At 53.2% G+C, this 15,210-nt stretch overlaps 1 protein-coding gene across 1 annotated transcript; it reads left to right on the top strand.

The window, feature by feature from the left end:
• The first annotated feature begins 4,279 nt into the window (after positions 1-4,279).
• On the top strand, positions 4,280-12,648 carry KRT84 (keratin 84). Its single transcript, XM_046677286.1, has 9 exons — positions 4,280-4,876; positions 6,044-6,252; positions 6,868-6,928; positions 7,420-7,515; positions 8,437-8,601; positions 8,755-8,880; positions 9,402-9,622; positions 10,082-10,113; positions 11,496-12,648. Exons 1-9 carry the CDS (start codon positions 4,355-4,357, stop codon positions 11,789-11,791), a joined length of 1,728 nt encoding a protein of 575 aa, XP_046533242.1. The 5' UTR covers positions 4,280-4,354; the 3' UTR covers positions 11,792-12,648.
• Positions 12,649-15,210: the final 2,562 nt, after the last annotated feature.

Consider the following 15,210-nt stretch of genomic DNA (forward strand, 5'->3'; position numbering starts at 1 on the left):
CCCTCCCCTCCCCTCCCCTCGTCAGCCGTTCTTCCTCCTCCCCGCTAGGCAGACAGCATCCCCATGAGCCAGCAGCTGTCCTGCGGTGGCCCGGTGAAGCCTGTCGCTGGGCGCAGCCGGCAGATCTGGGGGTGACAACAGGAAGAAGAAACTGTCAGGGCAGCAAAACCTCCACCCGGTGTTTCCAGGGCAACTCCTCCCCCCTCCCCACCTGCCACCCCTAGTAAGTGACGGTGCTATGCATCACCTGGCGAAACAATGCCTCAGAACTGAAAACTGCTGATGGTGGTGCCTCATCCCAGAGCAGGGGTTACGCTTGACTGGTCCCAATTACCCAGCCTGGTCAGGGTTGGAGGAAACCGAGACAGGTTAGGGACAGCCCCAGGAATGGCTGATGGGTAATGAATGCCACAGCTGCGGGCTCAGGAGGGAGGTGGGGTGCCGGAGGGGAACAGGGCCCACTGCTTAGAAGTGAAGGGAGGGTTGTGCACAAGAGAGGGGAAGGGGCAGAGAGAAGGAGAGAGGGAGGGAGGGAGGAAAGAGAGCGAGGGGAGGAAATGGACAACAAGAACCACGCCAGGCCCACGCAGTGTGCACCGCAAACACTTTCATAGTTAATCCTCACTGTACAGACGTGGCTCACTTAATGACAGGCTACGCTCTGAGAAACGCATCGTTAGGCGATTTTGTCGTTGTGCAAACATCATAGAGTGTACTCACACAAACCTGGATAGTCTAGCCTCCTACACAGCTAGGCTGCATGGTACTAACCCTATGGGTCTACTGTCGTATGTGCAGTCCCTCGCTGACAGAAGTGTCGTGCTGTGGCGCGTGACTGTACCTTGACGTAGGTATCATTCCACTTTACAGACGAGGAAGCTGAGGCTTAGAGAAGTTAAGCAGCTCCCCCAGGTCATCATGTACCGTGGAGGGGAGCGTTTGCTGACTAACATTGTTCAGAGGGGCTGGTGCACAGTGATAATGAAAAGCAGACCGATGTTCAGTTGGTTGTATTATTGTGTTTAAATGCTCTCAGACAAGCCCCCTTATCGCCTGTGCCCAGAGCAGAGCCCTGACACCACCCTGCCGTCCAAGGTAACCCTGCTGGCAGGTAGGAAAACTGGGATTGAACCCGGTCCGTGAGACTCAGAGGGCCGTGTCACTTCTTCCGCCCTCGGCCAGGCACACTCCACTCACTGGAGTTCCTCCTGCTCCCCTCCCCCTTCACCTCCACAGGGGCCTTGGGGCCCCTTCCCAGTCTCCTGGATCCCCTTGCCTGGCGTTGGTGGAGGGGATGCCTTTTCGTCCAGCAGCCCAAGAGGCCAGAGCTGGAGGGCAAAGAGGGTTGGTCCTCTGTGAGCACTTGAGTTCCTGCACCGCGATCATCCTCAGGCCCATTCCTCTCCATTTTGGAGACTAGAGACTTCTCTTCCCGAAAGATCTGTGAAACCTAGAGCCAGAATTCCTCTTCTTTTTCATCCCTGCTCCTTTCTCCCCTTTTCCCTCCTGCTTTTAATCTTTGCAGTGTGTTCATTCACTCAGTAAAGCTACATAGCCCGCCCACCTCGTGGCCCCGCTCTGCTGAGCACTGGGAACACGGGAAGAACAAAGCACACAACCATGCCTGCCTTCTGGAGCCTGTGCCCCAGCCGGGAGGGCAGGCAGGGAACAAGCAAGCGGGCAGGAGAGGCTCTCTGATGGCAAGAACTGCTAAGAAGGGGAAGAAGCAGGGAGCGGGATGTGGGGTGTATGGGGGAGGGGCTTTAAATAGGGGGTGACGTATGAACGAAGACCTGGAAGAATTAAGGGACCTGGGCTTGCAGTTATCTGAGGAAAAAGAGTTCCCAGCAGAGAAACCAACAGATGGGAAAGTGTCCCGGGCAGGAGTTCTCCTGCCCGTCTGATGGACAGCCAAGCGCCCAGGGTGGCTAGGGTGGGGTGACAGTGGGATGGATAGAGGTGAAGGGAGGGGGCAGAGACTCTGTCGAGTCCTGTATGGCATTTACTCTGAGTGAAATGGGAAACCCCTGGAGGGGTTCGAGCACGGAAATGACATGATCTAACGTGTTTTAAAAGGATCACTCTGACTATGGTGTTAAGAAAAGACTGAAGGGGTAAAGGAGGAGGCAGGGCACCTGGCTGGAGGTCACTTGAACTGCCCCCATGAGAAAGGAGGGGCTCGGGCCAATGTGGTAGCAGTGGGGGTGGTGAGAAGCAGTAGGAGTCCAGATACCTTTTGATGGTAGGATTTTCCAGTGCAGTAAATGTGGGATATGGAATAACAGGAATAAAGGATGACTCCCAGATTTTTGGCCTAAGCTACTGCAGGGATAGTGGCAAGTGGAACAAACTTAGTAGGAACAATTAGGAGAACAGTTTTGGATCTGTTAAGGTTGAGATGCCTATTTGACATCCGAATAGAAATGTTGATCAAAATATACATGTGGAGCACAGAAGGAATGTCCAGGATGGAAATATGCCTTGGCAGTCATCAGTGGATAGATAGTATTTAAAGTCATGAGGTTGTACGATGTCACCAAGGGAAAGAGTGTAGATAAAGATGTGAACAGGTCCAGGGGCTGAGCCCAAGGATGCTGTGGAGTGGAGAGGTTGGGGATATGAGGAGAAACTGGCTAAGAAGACTGAAAAGAAGCAGCCAGTAATGGCAAGAAAATCAGGAAAGCAGGATGCCTAGAAACCAAAAAAGAGGGTGTTCCAAGGAAAAGGAAATGATCAACTAGTCATGTCAAATAGTCAAACAGTGCTGATTAGTTAAATGAGGGCTAGAACAGACCACTGAATTTAGCAACATGAAGGTCACCAGTAACCTTCACAAGCAGTCTTCCCTTAATATCATTTTTCTACTTCTTCCCCCTTTAGACATACACCTGATAGCTGGGTCTATGAAAAATAGTAGTAAACCAGGAACAGAGGGAAACTTCCTCAATGAGTATCTACAAAACAACCTACAACTAACATCATACTTAATGGTGAGAAACTTGAAGCTTTCTCAAGAAATCAGGACTAAGCGAAGAGGTCCCCTCTCACCACTGCTTTTCAACATTGTCCTGGAAGTCCTGGCTAATGCAATAAGACAAGAAAAGGAGATAAAAGTTATAGAGATTGGGAAGGAAGGAAATAGTGAAGATGTGAGCTGATCCAAAGTACTCATCCCCTTCCAAGGGTCCAGTCAAACACGAGCTCCCCAGGCACAAGACAGGTGGGACGAGCCACGTCACACACTAGAACAGAAAAGCTAAACAGCAGCCTGCCATATTGATAATACCCAGTTACTTAGAACTTTTCGTTTTCTATCTGCTTTTTGTCTCTCTATCCTAACCAACAATTCATCAACAATTCAAGGAACCTACATAGACCAGACTACAGATCAGCCCTAAATTGTATGTGGGGTGCTCAAAATCATGTGGCTAACTTTCCACACAGACACATGGCCAAATTATTGACACGCTTTGGCCCCAAATTATGCCACAAAAGTGTTGAGTGGCAGAAGTCCTCTGGATTAATATTCCGCCACCACCGTGAGGATAGAGACTCTCGTTTTTATCTCTGTACCCTCAGTACCAGGCACAGTGCCTGGGACAGAGTAGGCACCTGATGATTGGTGAATGAATGAATGAATCTCCTTTGAGTGTCTCAAATCAGAGATGTGTCTACAGTAACCCAAAGAGCTTTACTGAAGATTCAGCTCTTACATAAACAGCCAAAGAAGCTCATGGAGGATAGATGAAACACTGCCAAAGGTTTCTGGATTTTTTAACCCATCTACAGAGCTGCATTAAACTGTATTCTCACCATATCATTTCTTACTCAGAGCTGTGCAGGCCCCGTCCCTCTCCTGCACACCCTCTATCTATTTAGGGGGTTCTATCTGTAGATGCGTCCTTTGCAAGCCTCTTGCTGGAGCTGTTACCACCCTAACTTTCTGGTGGTTAGCCACACTTGCAGTGAAAAAATCTATTGGATTTATGCCTAAAGCAAATTAACGTCCCCATAATGGCAATTGTGGTGGACTTGTGGGAAACAATAGGACCATAATATTTATGTGTTTATGTGTTTTTAATGTTTATAGGTTTGATGTTATAGCCCTGATCCTGAGGAGTATAGGTGTGTCTGTGATTAGCTCATTGCTGAGGAGGTTATAGGCTTGAAGAGTTTCTGCTAACTCCCCAAGCTCATAAATGCTGCCAAATGGCTTTTTTCGTTTTTATGGGGCCAGTCCTCAGGTCCCCACACACATAAAAGGGGTGAGAGGGATCCACTAGCCTCAGAGGACTCCCAGCTCCCGCTCGCCCCACTCTGCAATCACACCTCTGCTCTCATCCAGGAAGCCACCATGTCTTGCCGCTCCTACCGAGTCAGCTCTTGCCGCCGTGTGGGCAACTTCAGCTCTTGCTCAGCAGGGACCCTCCCCAACCTGAACCGCTTCCGGGCCAGCTCTGTCTCCTGCAGGAGTGGGCCCAGCTTCCGGGGCGTCGGCGGCTTTGGCAGTCGGAGCGTCATCACCCTTGGATCATGCTCACCCCGGATGGCGGCTGTAGGCCCTCATCCCATCCGCTGTGGAGTCGGCTTTGGTGCTGGCAGTGGGGTGGCCTTTGGCTTTGGTGATGGCATTGGTGCTGGTCTGGGGTGTGGGGTCAGCAGTGGCCTTGGCTATGGCTTCGGCGGCCCTGGCTTTGGCTACAGAGTTGGAGGATTTGGCATCCCGGCGGCTCCATCTATCACAGCAGTGACTGTTAACCAGAGCCTGCTGACCCCCCTCAACCTGGAGATTGACCCCAATGCCCAGAGGGTGAAGAGGGATGAGAAGGAGCAAATCAAGACCCTCAACAACAAATTTGCCTCCTTCATCGACAAGGTACCTATGACAGTTCAGTCTCTGGATCTGGATGATGAGAGCTAAAATGTACTGGGGTGCTGGGACATTGACCTTGACCCCAGATCCTTCAGGTGTCAACCAAAGGCGTTGCAGTATGGTTTCTGGGTGGCTCTGCTGCAGAGCAAGGACAAGCCTGAGGAGAGGCTGTGCAGTGGGATAGACTAAGACAGTGGTTGTGTCTTCTGGAGGAAAGCGGAACACCCATCCAAGTCTGAGGGTCTCCGGACAAACTAAGACCCACCACCTAGTCACTTAGAAATATCCCCCAAACAGGCTAGAGACATTAGGACTTTGGCCAGGTGTTGGCTGGGATATGTTTAAAGCTTTTATCCTTGAGGTCTTCATGCTTTTCTTGAGGTTTTCATAGTTTCTGAGGTTGGGTGGCCACATCTGTTCAGGCTTAGGAAAGTGGTGAATGGAGCTGAGTGATTTTTGTACAAAACAAAGAATTCAATCACCCAAGATTCAGCTAAATTGCCTGGAATGAGGGAAAGAGTTAGGCACCACCTCGGGTAGTCCCTGATCTTCAGGCTGATGAGAAGACCAGTGATGTGGAACTGACGTCCCACAAACCACGTCTCCGTGGGGCAGGAATGTGGTGATTGTGTCAGAGAATAGAAACTAACCTTTGTGAGCTTCAGTTTCCTCATCTATAAACGAGGGTTGGAGCAAATGCTCTCCAGTTTCTCCTCCAAGCCTACAAGTCTCAGCTGACGGAATATCTGGGATGGTGGGGATGACTTACGAGCTGAGAATTCCCACTCCCTAATGCCGCATCCCACCCCATAGGTACTTTACTCTGCTCCTCATTCCTGCCAGGGATTGTTGACATCAGCTTTTAGATAGAGGCAAAACCCCAGCCCAGGCAGAATCAGTCTCTCCAACTTCGCGGTGAACTGGCTTATACCCTTCTCAGAAGGTAGAAGGGGAAATGGTACTGAAGTGCTTTGGTTTGAAAGCCTCTGTTTGTAGCTAATCCTGGCTGAGCGTGAGGAGGACTCACAGACCTGCTCTTCCAGCTCCTACTGGAGAGAACGATGTCAACACACGGTTGAGAGTCATCTCTAGCCAACTCAAGTACAGGTCAATATGTAGATGACCCTATCAAGCTGTTCAATCACTATTTCTTTGCCCCCGTGGATTTAGGTGCGGTTTCTGGAACAGCAGAATAAGCTCCTAGAGACCAAGTGGAGCTTCCTCCAAGAGCAGAAATGTGCCAAGAGCAACCTGGAGCCCCTCTTCGAGAACTACATCACCAGCCTGCAGAGGCAGCTGGACGTAGTGACCAGCGAACAGGCCCGGTTCGAGGCTGAGAGGAACCACCTGCAAGATGTCCTTGAGGGTTTCAAGAAGAAGTGAGTGGCATCTAACTGCCCTGACCAAGGACGGGCATGGGCTCATCCCCAAAGCAGCAGCCAAGCTCAGAGGAGAGGAGCTGGAAGGATCAGGGTTGAATGAGGGTTTCAGTCCCCAGCCTGGAGACAGGGGTGGGGGCCGTGATGTGTGGAGGAGGAGGAGAAGGCTGTCCATGGGTCCTGAAGAGAAAGGAGATTTGCAATTGGGCATTGTTTGTCCCTAATCCTGCCTGTGGGAATGGGTAGTTGACCCCAGAAAAAGGAACCCTTTGATTTTGAGAACACTGCCCAGGTTCAGCAATGAGTTGGGTCCTGCTTCCTCTATGGTCAAGCACAATGACCCTAAGTCTTCTCCAGCAGAGGAGCATAGCAGTGGTCCAGATTTTCAGACCCCCACATCCAGTTGGAGAAAGTAAAAGGGATTTGGAGAAACTGAGGGCCACTGGCTCATAAAGATCTTAAAGATGGGACAGAGCGGAGGATAGCGTATAGGTGGCAACAGGGCGCCATGCTTCTGGGTGGGGCAGAGAGGGCAGAAGAGGCTCACTGTGGGGCTGGGAGTAATTGGCTCTCAGTTCAGGGCAAGAACCCACTCTCTTAATCCTTGTCATCCAGGTATGAAGAGGAAGTAGGATTCCGCGCCAATGCCGAGAATGAGTTTGTGGCTCTGAAGAAGGTAAGAGAGAGCGACAGAGCCGATTAGACTCCTCCTCCAGACAGGCAAATGTTCTCAAGACACCCAGGAGACTGCCCGGGAAGCCCTGTGGAGTCTGGGATCACTCACACAGAGTGGAACCCCCAAAAGCATAACAGGCTCCCTTAGAAGTTCTGATTCAACCTCGGATTATTTAGGATCAGATCTTCGTGAAGCAGAGGTCTGAAGAGAGGACATTTTAAGAATCTTGGATTATCCAGATTCTCCTCACCTCTAAATAAGCATCAGGAAATGTCCAGCAGCCCCTGGGGGAGTTTTCAAGCTGTAGTGGGGAGAAGAACAGGAGTCACTAAGCTGCATTTCCACCCAATGCCTTCACCACCCATCCCAAAGCTTGGCCTGGCCCTGTGGGGATTGGCCTGATCTTCCCACCCACCTCTGGACCCTGCCAATGGGGGACGGTGAAGCAGTGCACAGGTAATGAGCACTTCATCCTTCTCTCTCTCATGCAGGATGTGGATGCAGCTTTCTTAAACAAGGCTGACCTAGAGGCCAACGTGGACACCCTAATTCAGGAAATCGACTTCCTGAAAACCCTCTACATGGCGGTAAGGGCTCCTCCCCTCTGAGCCATCCAAGGAGATCAGTGCTTGGCCCGGACACCCGGGGAGCTTCCTCTGGACTGGCCTGTTTTCTAACATTTGGTGTCATGCATCTTGCCTCCCACCCAAATCCATGTCCCCTATGTGTCGATGTGTCTACAGGTGGAGAAGTGAGGTAAGCAGGCTTCTCAGCAGCCTGACTCAGGTCGATGAATATACTCCTTGGATCTATGATCTGCCTCCTTGCTGGCCAATCAAAGACTGGAGTCTAGGAATGTCTAGACTTCCTATCTGCTGAGAAGACTCTGGAAAACTGATTTGCTAGGAGATATAAGAAAAATTGCATTTGACCTGATTAGCCAAAAGAACTTGCTCTCTTTTGCTCCATAAGTGGTCCGTTTGGTCTGGGGCAGACCCTGCCAGAGTTGAATGCCTGGCTCTGAGTGGAAAGGCTGAAAAAGCTCCTCTGGAGCCCTCACCTCACAGGCCAGTTCCAAGACCCCCAGTTCTATTAAGGACTTGGGATATAGGAACTCCTAGACCACCATGTCCTAAAATATTGTCAGCTCTCAATGATCTATGACCAGCACAGCCACTTTGAAGATAAGCCAAAGAGGAGTTTAAGCCCCAGCATGGCTCTCATCCCTCCTCCGAGGCCCCAGGCCCGCCTGGCCTTAATAGTCACCTAAGCAAAGTTGGGGGTTAAAGCGAGGTCTCCAAGTATATAAGAAATGTTTAAAGTCAAAGAGAAATGGTTCTCCGTCATCTCTTTCTTTGCCCTGGGTTTGGATAGTCTGCTCCATTGCTTTGGTCTGAACAAGTGAGCAATGCTCTCTGCTCTTGACACTGCATCCTGGGGACACTATACAGAGTCCTGGACACTGAGGGGATTCTGAGTCCCTCTCTCTCGCTGATCCTCCGACACAGGAAATCCAGTTGCTGCAGTCACACATCTCAGAGACATCAGTCATCGTGAAGATGGACAACAGCAGAGACCTGGACCTTGACGGGATCATTGCCGAAATCAAGGCCCAGTATGAAGAGGTCGCCAGGCGAAGTCGGGCTGATGCTGAGGCCTGGTACCAGACCAAGGTGGGCAGGGGCGCTGGGAAGGGGTGTAGCAGCCCTGGGTAAGACTCGAGTACTGCGGAGTGGACTCAGTGAAGGTCTGAGGCCCCCAACTCAGTTGGGGATGTAGTCTTGACCCAACCTTTGAAACCTCGGAACATCTTCTCTCCCCCCCAGTATGAAGAGATGCGGGTGACAGCTGGCCAACACTGTGACAACCTGCGCAATACACGGGATGAGATCAATGAGCTGACTCGCCTGATCCAGCGGCTGAAGGCGGAGATCGAGCACGCTAAGGCTCAGGTGGGCAAAGGAGAGGAGAGAAAGCCCCAAAGGGAGGACAGGCAGGGCCCCCAAGCTTTGGGGAGCCCCAAGTCTGAAGACATGGGGAGACCACCAAGACCCAGGATCAAAGGAATTGAGGGATTAGTCCAGGAAGACTTCCTGGAGGAGGAAAATGTGAAAGGGAAGGAGTCTCCCATATAGAAGGAAAGGCTGGGGCCAACTTAGAGAGGCAGGTGAAGCAGAAAGAATAGCTTTACTCTCTGGACCCCATGGGTCTTGGAGTAGCAGAAATCAGGAAGTATAAAATCAGTGGGGATGGAAACAGCAGAAAAGCAATGCCCTACCTGCTAGCGACCTCGAACTATAGGATCACAATCCCGCAGAAAGCAGCCACCGTGGGCTCCATCCCTGACTTGGCACCAGGCTGTGTCCCCACCAACAGAGGCCAGTGTTTCTAGCCTCTCCCCCCGCCCCCCGCCCCCGGGGTTCCCCTAGTCCCTGCTAAAGCCCACCTGCCAACTGCCCCCTCCCCCTGGCAGCGGGTCAAGCTGGAGGCCGCGGTGGCCCAGGCGGAGCAGCAGGGTGAGGCGGCCCTCAACGACGCCAAGTGCAAGCTGGCAGATCTGGAGGGAGCGCTGCAGCAGGCCAAGCAGGACATGGCGCGGCAGCTGCGCGAGTACCAGGAGCTCATGAACGCCAAGCTGGGCCTGGACATCGAGATCGCCACCTACAGGCGCCTGCTGGAGGGCGAGGAGATCCGGTGAGCGCTCTCAGGGCAGCGGGAGGGCTAGGGGTCAGACTCAGACACCGCGAGAGACTAAGTGGGGGAGGGGCCCAGGTGAATCTCTGAAATAAGCGGTCTCTGGAGGTGACAGTAGCTTTTCTGCCCTTGGCAGGGTTTTAGAAGAATGCTGGAGGTCTGTGCCTGCTGAACCCAAGTTTGAGGACAGGCTGCCCCAGAATCCTAAGGAGTTTTTCTTGATTGGTTAGCTGATTAGAAATAATAGTAATAACACACTTCCTGAAATATCTTGATTCAACAGCTTTGGGGTAGGGTCTAGGAACACGTAGTTTTTCAAAGCTCCCCAGAAGCTTGTATGGCCAGGGGTGAGAGCCACTGGTCCACACTGTCCACTCAGCGGAAAAGCCCTTCTGAGAGCAAGCAGGTTTCCAGGGAAGAACCCCCACTGTGAGCTGACTTGTTTCTTTCTCTCTCCAGGATCTGCGAAGGTGTTGGACCAGTAAACATATGTAAGAAACTTAAGTCTTTTCCTCTTCCCATTTATCTCCTGGAGCCCTTCCAATTTCCTTTAAACTCAGGCCCACCTTGGGATCAGGAGCCCATGGCTGGGCTGGCTGTGACAGTCAGGGGAGCAGGGACCACCTTGGGCCCTGGACGGGGAGCATCCCCTTAGCCCAGGTCTGAGATCTCCGCAGAGCCCGCCTTCCCCAGAGCTAAGCGATGGCGAGGGTTTGCAGGCTTATTGGTGGGAGAGGGTTCCGGAAGAGAGGCAGCCTTTTTGCTTTGAGTGGCTTTGCCCTTCAAGGGCAAAGGCCAGGGAGGGAAGTGAAAGGCCTGTGCCAAGGAGTTCCCCGACGCCCACCCCCTGAGATGGCGAGGGATGGGACAAGGCTGAGCAGAAGTCCCCCGGCTGCTGCCAGGCAGAGCATGCTGTGCTGGGCACTGCCGGGTGGGGACACAGAGAAGGCGAGCCCCAGCCCTGCTCCCTAGAATTGCAGTCTTCTTGATAAGATGAGTCCTATCCACTGTCTGCCTAATCCTCAGAGCCCGGAGGTCGGGGTGGGGGGTGGGGGGGGGTGCCTAGGCATTGGTGCATCTCCCTTTTGCTAATTCGGAGAAAATACGTGAATTGCCAGAAGTCGCAGAGCTAGTCAGTGGCACAGCCAGAAGTCAAACCCAGATTTCTGACCCCAATCACAAATATATGCAGATGTGTGGTGAAACTGAGGCCTAAGCTGGGTGGTTAGATGGTCAGAGCTTCATGTGGTCAGAGGACAGCACCACAGAGAGGGGGAAGCCGCAAGGAATGGCTTTCTGCAGAAGGTCAAGCTTGAGTGGAGGTCACAGGTGGCGAGAAGGATTCTGGGAAGAAGAGGGGGGGCCCCTCCACAGGCGGGGCATGTCTAAGCGAAATTTAGTCGGATTAGGGTCCCGAGGCATGGAGGTGTGCCCAGTAGAGACCACAGGGCTACAGAGCAGAGCCATCAGCGGCTGAACAGAACTGACGAGGACTCTTGGAGGGGCAACGTGGGGAGCACCAAGGGGCTCGATATAACTGGGAGAGAAGCCCGGGGCTTTACCCGGGCTACTGCTCCAGCTGTCTGGAAAGTCCAGCTCACGCCTCCCTCAGACCACCCAGCCACAAATAAATGATAGTCAGCAGATAGCTGTATGCAAACACCTGGGGAATTGGGTGAATTCTTCCATTTTAATCTGAGTGTTTGACATTACTGGAGTCACAGCCTTTGAGGCACCGAGACAAGAGAAGGGAAAGTAGGCACTGACTGTGTAGAAATAAGGACCCCCTGGGGCCACCAGTCCTGCCTCCCCTCCCCCGCAGCAGGGAGCATAGGGACATGGCAGCCCCACTGATGGTTTCTTCCTCCCGCAGCCGTGAGCAGCTCCCGGGGCGGCGTGGTATGCGGGCCTGAGTCCCTGGTCACCAGCTCCACCCTCTCGCGCAGTGGGCTCACCTTCTCCAGCGGCAGCAGCATCCGGTCCAGTGGCGACCTGCTGAGCACTGGCTCCCGGGGGTGCTCGGTGCTGGTGGGCGACGCCTGCGCCCCCAGTGTCCCCTGCCCGCTGCCCACCGAGGGGGGCTTCAGCAGCTGTAGCGGGGGCCGCAGCAGCCGCAGCTCCAGCGTCCGCTTCGTGACCACCACCACCTCGCGCAGAACCAAATATTGAGATGCAAGCCCCAGCCAGCCACCGCCCAGAGAAGAACCAGCTCAATGTCTCCTGCTTCTGTCCCCAAAGCACCTGGACTCTGAGCCCGAGGGGTCTCCAGCTACCCCCACTCCTGCCAGGAAGCCACATTCAGCTCTCCTTCCCCGCCCCAAGGGCTGCTCTGCCTGGCCACCATCCTCTGGGGGGATTTTGTCGCCAGCTAAGCACTCCATCCACAGCACCCCCTAGACGGGCTTCTCCCTGACTCCCAATTTCCTTCCTTTGGATCACTCCCCACCATCCAGCTAACAGCATCAAGAAATGCAGATTCAATACAATTACCAAAATCAGGGCGCCAGGGGAAAAAGGAACCGTTCAAAGCCAAAAAGAATGTGTTTGGGCACCACCACCATCCATGGCTTTGGAGCAACTTGGAAACTGGAGAGTTGACTGTCCACACCGCGGGCACCCTTAGCCCACTGTCCTTTGCTTCCTTCCTCTTCCTTTCCTTGGCAGGAGAAGGTTCTTTCCTTCTCTTCCTGACCCAGAAGGACCCACAGTCCTCGGTGGCCCAAAGGATCCCTAAGTCCCCTGAGATGGTTCTTCTCCGAGCGGCGTATGTCCTGGCTGCTTCTCTTCCTGGGTTGTTGGCTTAACTCTGGCATGTGTGTCCACGAGGCGGGTGGCGGGCGTGCTGGTGGAGAGGTGGGCTCTGCAACGCTCGGGCTGCCCCGCCCTGTTGTGGTGTGCGGGAGGCCCAGCCCTGGCTGCTGCCGGAGGGTTTCTGTCTGTACCCTCCAGGAAGGCCTGGGGTGGGTGAGGGGCCTGTTTGTACTGCTCTCTGTGTTCCTGGGTTTTCAATAAACTTGCCAAGCTCACATCGCTAGGACTCCGGTCTGTCCTTCTGGATCACACTGGGAAGGGGAGAGATTGCCTCCTACACTCACCAGGCCACCCCACTGGGGACTTGCAAAGGGCAGAGGCTAGTGTCCTGGGCACCGGGGAGGCGCTGAGGAAAGAGGGCTCAGGCCCCTCCCCAGAGGGGCTCACAGTTCAGCAAGGGAGAGGAGGCACAGGCAAAGGCTCTGAACAAGGGCTGAGCAGCCACCTTCTCTCCAGACACGGCCCTACACCCTGTAGGTACCCTCCTCCTGACCAAGGGAAACCCTTCCACCTGTTCCCCAGGTCCCACCTCCCCCTACCCAGTTCCACTGGGATCATTGCAGGCGCCTCCTCATCTTGCTGTCTCCACTCTTGTCCGCATCCAACTCATTCACCATGATGCTGCTAGAGAGGTCTTTCTCACACAGAAAACTGATGATAGCTCTCCTCTGCTTAGAGCCCTCAGTGGCTCCCTATTGCCTTCCAGAAGTAGCCCAAACTTCTTAATATGCCATATGAGCCCTTGGTGATGGGTTCATGCATTCCCACCCCCTGCCTTCCCCACCCCCACCATGCACCCCGCTTTCGGCCTCTCACCCTTTACTCGTTCATCCAACAAACGCTTGATTAGCACTTGCTGTATTAGCCAGGCATGATGCTGGGAAACTGCAGAGAGTAAGACTGGGTCCTTGCCCTCAAAGAGCTTAGACTCAGGCCTGATGGACATGCCAGTAAACAAGCATTTATGACTTGATACACTAATTGCTGTGTTAAGAGTAGAATCAATGTGAGCCAGCCCTGAAGGCCTAGTGGTTAAAGTTTGACATTCACCGCTTCAGTAGCCCAGGTACATTTCCTGGTGAGGGAACCACACCACCCATCAGCCAGTAGCCATGCTGTGGCAGCGGCTCACACAAAAGGACTTACAACTGGGATATACAAGCATGCACTGGGGCTTTGGGGAGGAAAAAAAAAAAAAAAGAGGAAGACTGGCAGCAGATGTTAGCTCAGGGTGAATCTTTACCTACCAAAAAAAAAGAATTAAAAAAAAAAGAAGAGTAGAATCAATGCTGCTGTGCACAGAGGAGGCCCAACCCAGATGTAGGCATCCTTAAAAGCTTCCTGGAGGATGTGATGTCACCTCATAGATGTGAAGGATAAGGAATTAGCCTTACTAAGCAAAGGGAAGTGTCCCGGGCAGAGGCAACAGTGTGCCCAGAAACCAAGAGGTTGGAGAGAGCATGCCCAGCTTGCTCCTTCTTAGAAAGGAGGAAGCCCATCTTCCGTCTTTATAGATTCTGCCTTGCCCAGGCCTCAGCCAGCAACCTGAGATCTTACAGGGTTCCTCTGCTCACGGCCTAAGGCCTGCCCGACCCTGGACTCACCAACCACCTGCCCTCCCGCTTCCAGAGGCTCCTGGCTTCCCAGCTCATCTCCCATGTGCAAAGTCCCACACATCCCTCAGGTGGTGGCAACATCAAGGCTGCCTCCATCTGGCCTTGGTGCCTCTCCTCAGCCAGACCCACGTCTGCCTGTGCTAGTTGTCGATTTATTGCCTCCACTCCAAATTCACCCTTATTGCCTACTCTGTGGAAAGGGATCTGATCCCTTTAAATAATTTCTTTTGCCAGTTGGCACATTAAGCCTTGTCAGTAGGCATTTCCATAGACATTGGAAAGACCTCACGGGAGTAGGGGCCTTTGCTTCCAGTGCCCTCGCTCAGCGGTTTCTCTAGCACCTGATTGCTGCAGCACAGGTGGCCTCTGTGTTATCAGGCCCCTGCAGTGCGCAGCAGCAGCAGCAGCACCTAGCAGCTCCCCCAGCATCCCCCTGGGGCAGTTTCATAGCAGAGGGCTTCCAGCAAGACACCTCCTTGTGAAAAGCTTTCCCCGGCAACCTAGAGGGTGGGCTTCAGGTCAGTTCTGGATGGAAGACCTCCAGCAAGCTCATTTGGTGTGGCACCACATGGCTTCTCCAGAATCCAGTGAGCACTGGCTGTGCCCTCCCCAACGAGGTCTGGACCTCAGCTGTGGCCTTTCCACGGGGCCTCGATCCCAGCCCTAGAGGTAGTGGCTGTTCCTCACATCGTCATCTGTATCCTCTTTAGAGTTCTCTGTGTTTCTCACTAGCCAGCCCCTCATCACTCCAACCCCTGATATTATCCATATGAAACTTTCCCTGTTCAAGTTATTGTGTGCCACTGTCCCCTCATGGGACCCTGACTGACACGTGCCCCCTAGACGGTATTGCTTCCAACCTCTTGCAACAGACATGCCAACACTGGACTCCTCAGCTCCCGTCATCAGATTTCTTCTCTTCCCTCTCCATGCTACCCTGTAGGTGATCTCTCTCAGTCAGTCTTGTGGCTTTCAATGCCCTCCCTATTCCAGGAACCCCTGAGCTTATGGCTCCAGCCCAGACCTTCCATTAACTGCGAGCTGGTATATCCAGTTTGCTCATGGACATCTCCGTGTGTGTATCGAATGGGCATCTCAAACTAAACATGTCCAAAAACAAACTCATCTTCCTTCTTCCCTTCCTATGCTGCTCCCCCCCAT

The sequence above is a fragment of the Equus quagga genome, chromosome 1 (assembly GCF_021613505.1).
Source record: "Equus quagga isolate Etosha38 chromosome 1, UCLA_HA_Equagga_1.0, whole genome shotgun sequence".
NCBI classification, from domain to species: Eukaryota; Metazoa; Chordata; class Mammalia; order Perissodactyla; family Equidae; genus Equus; species Equus quagga.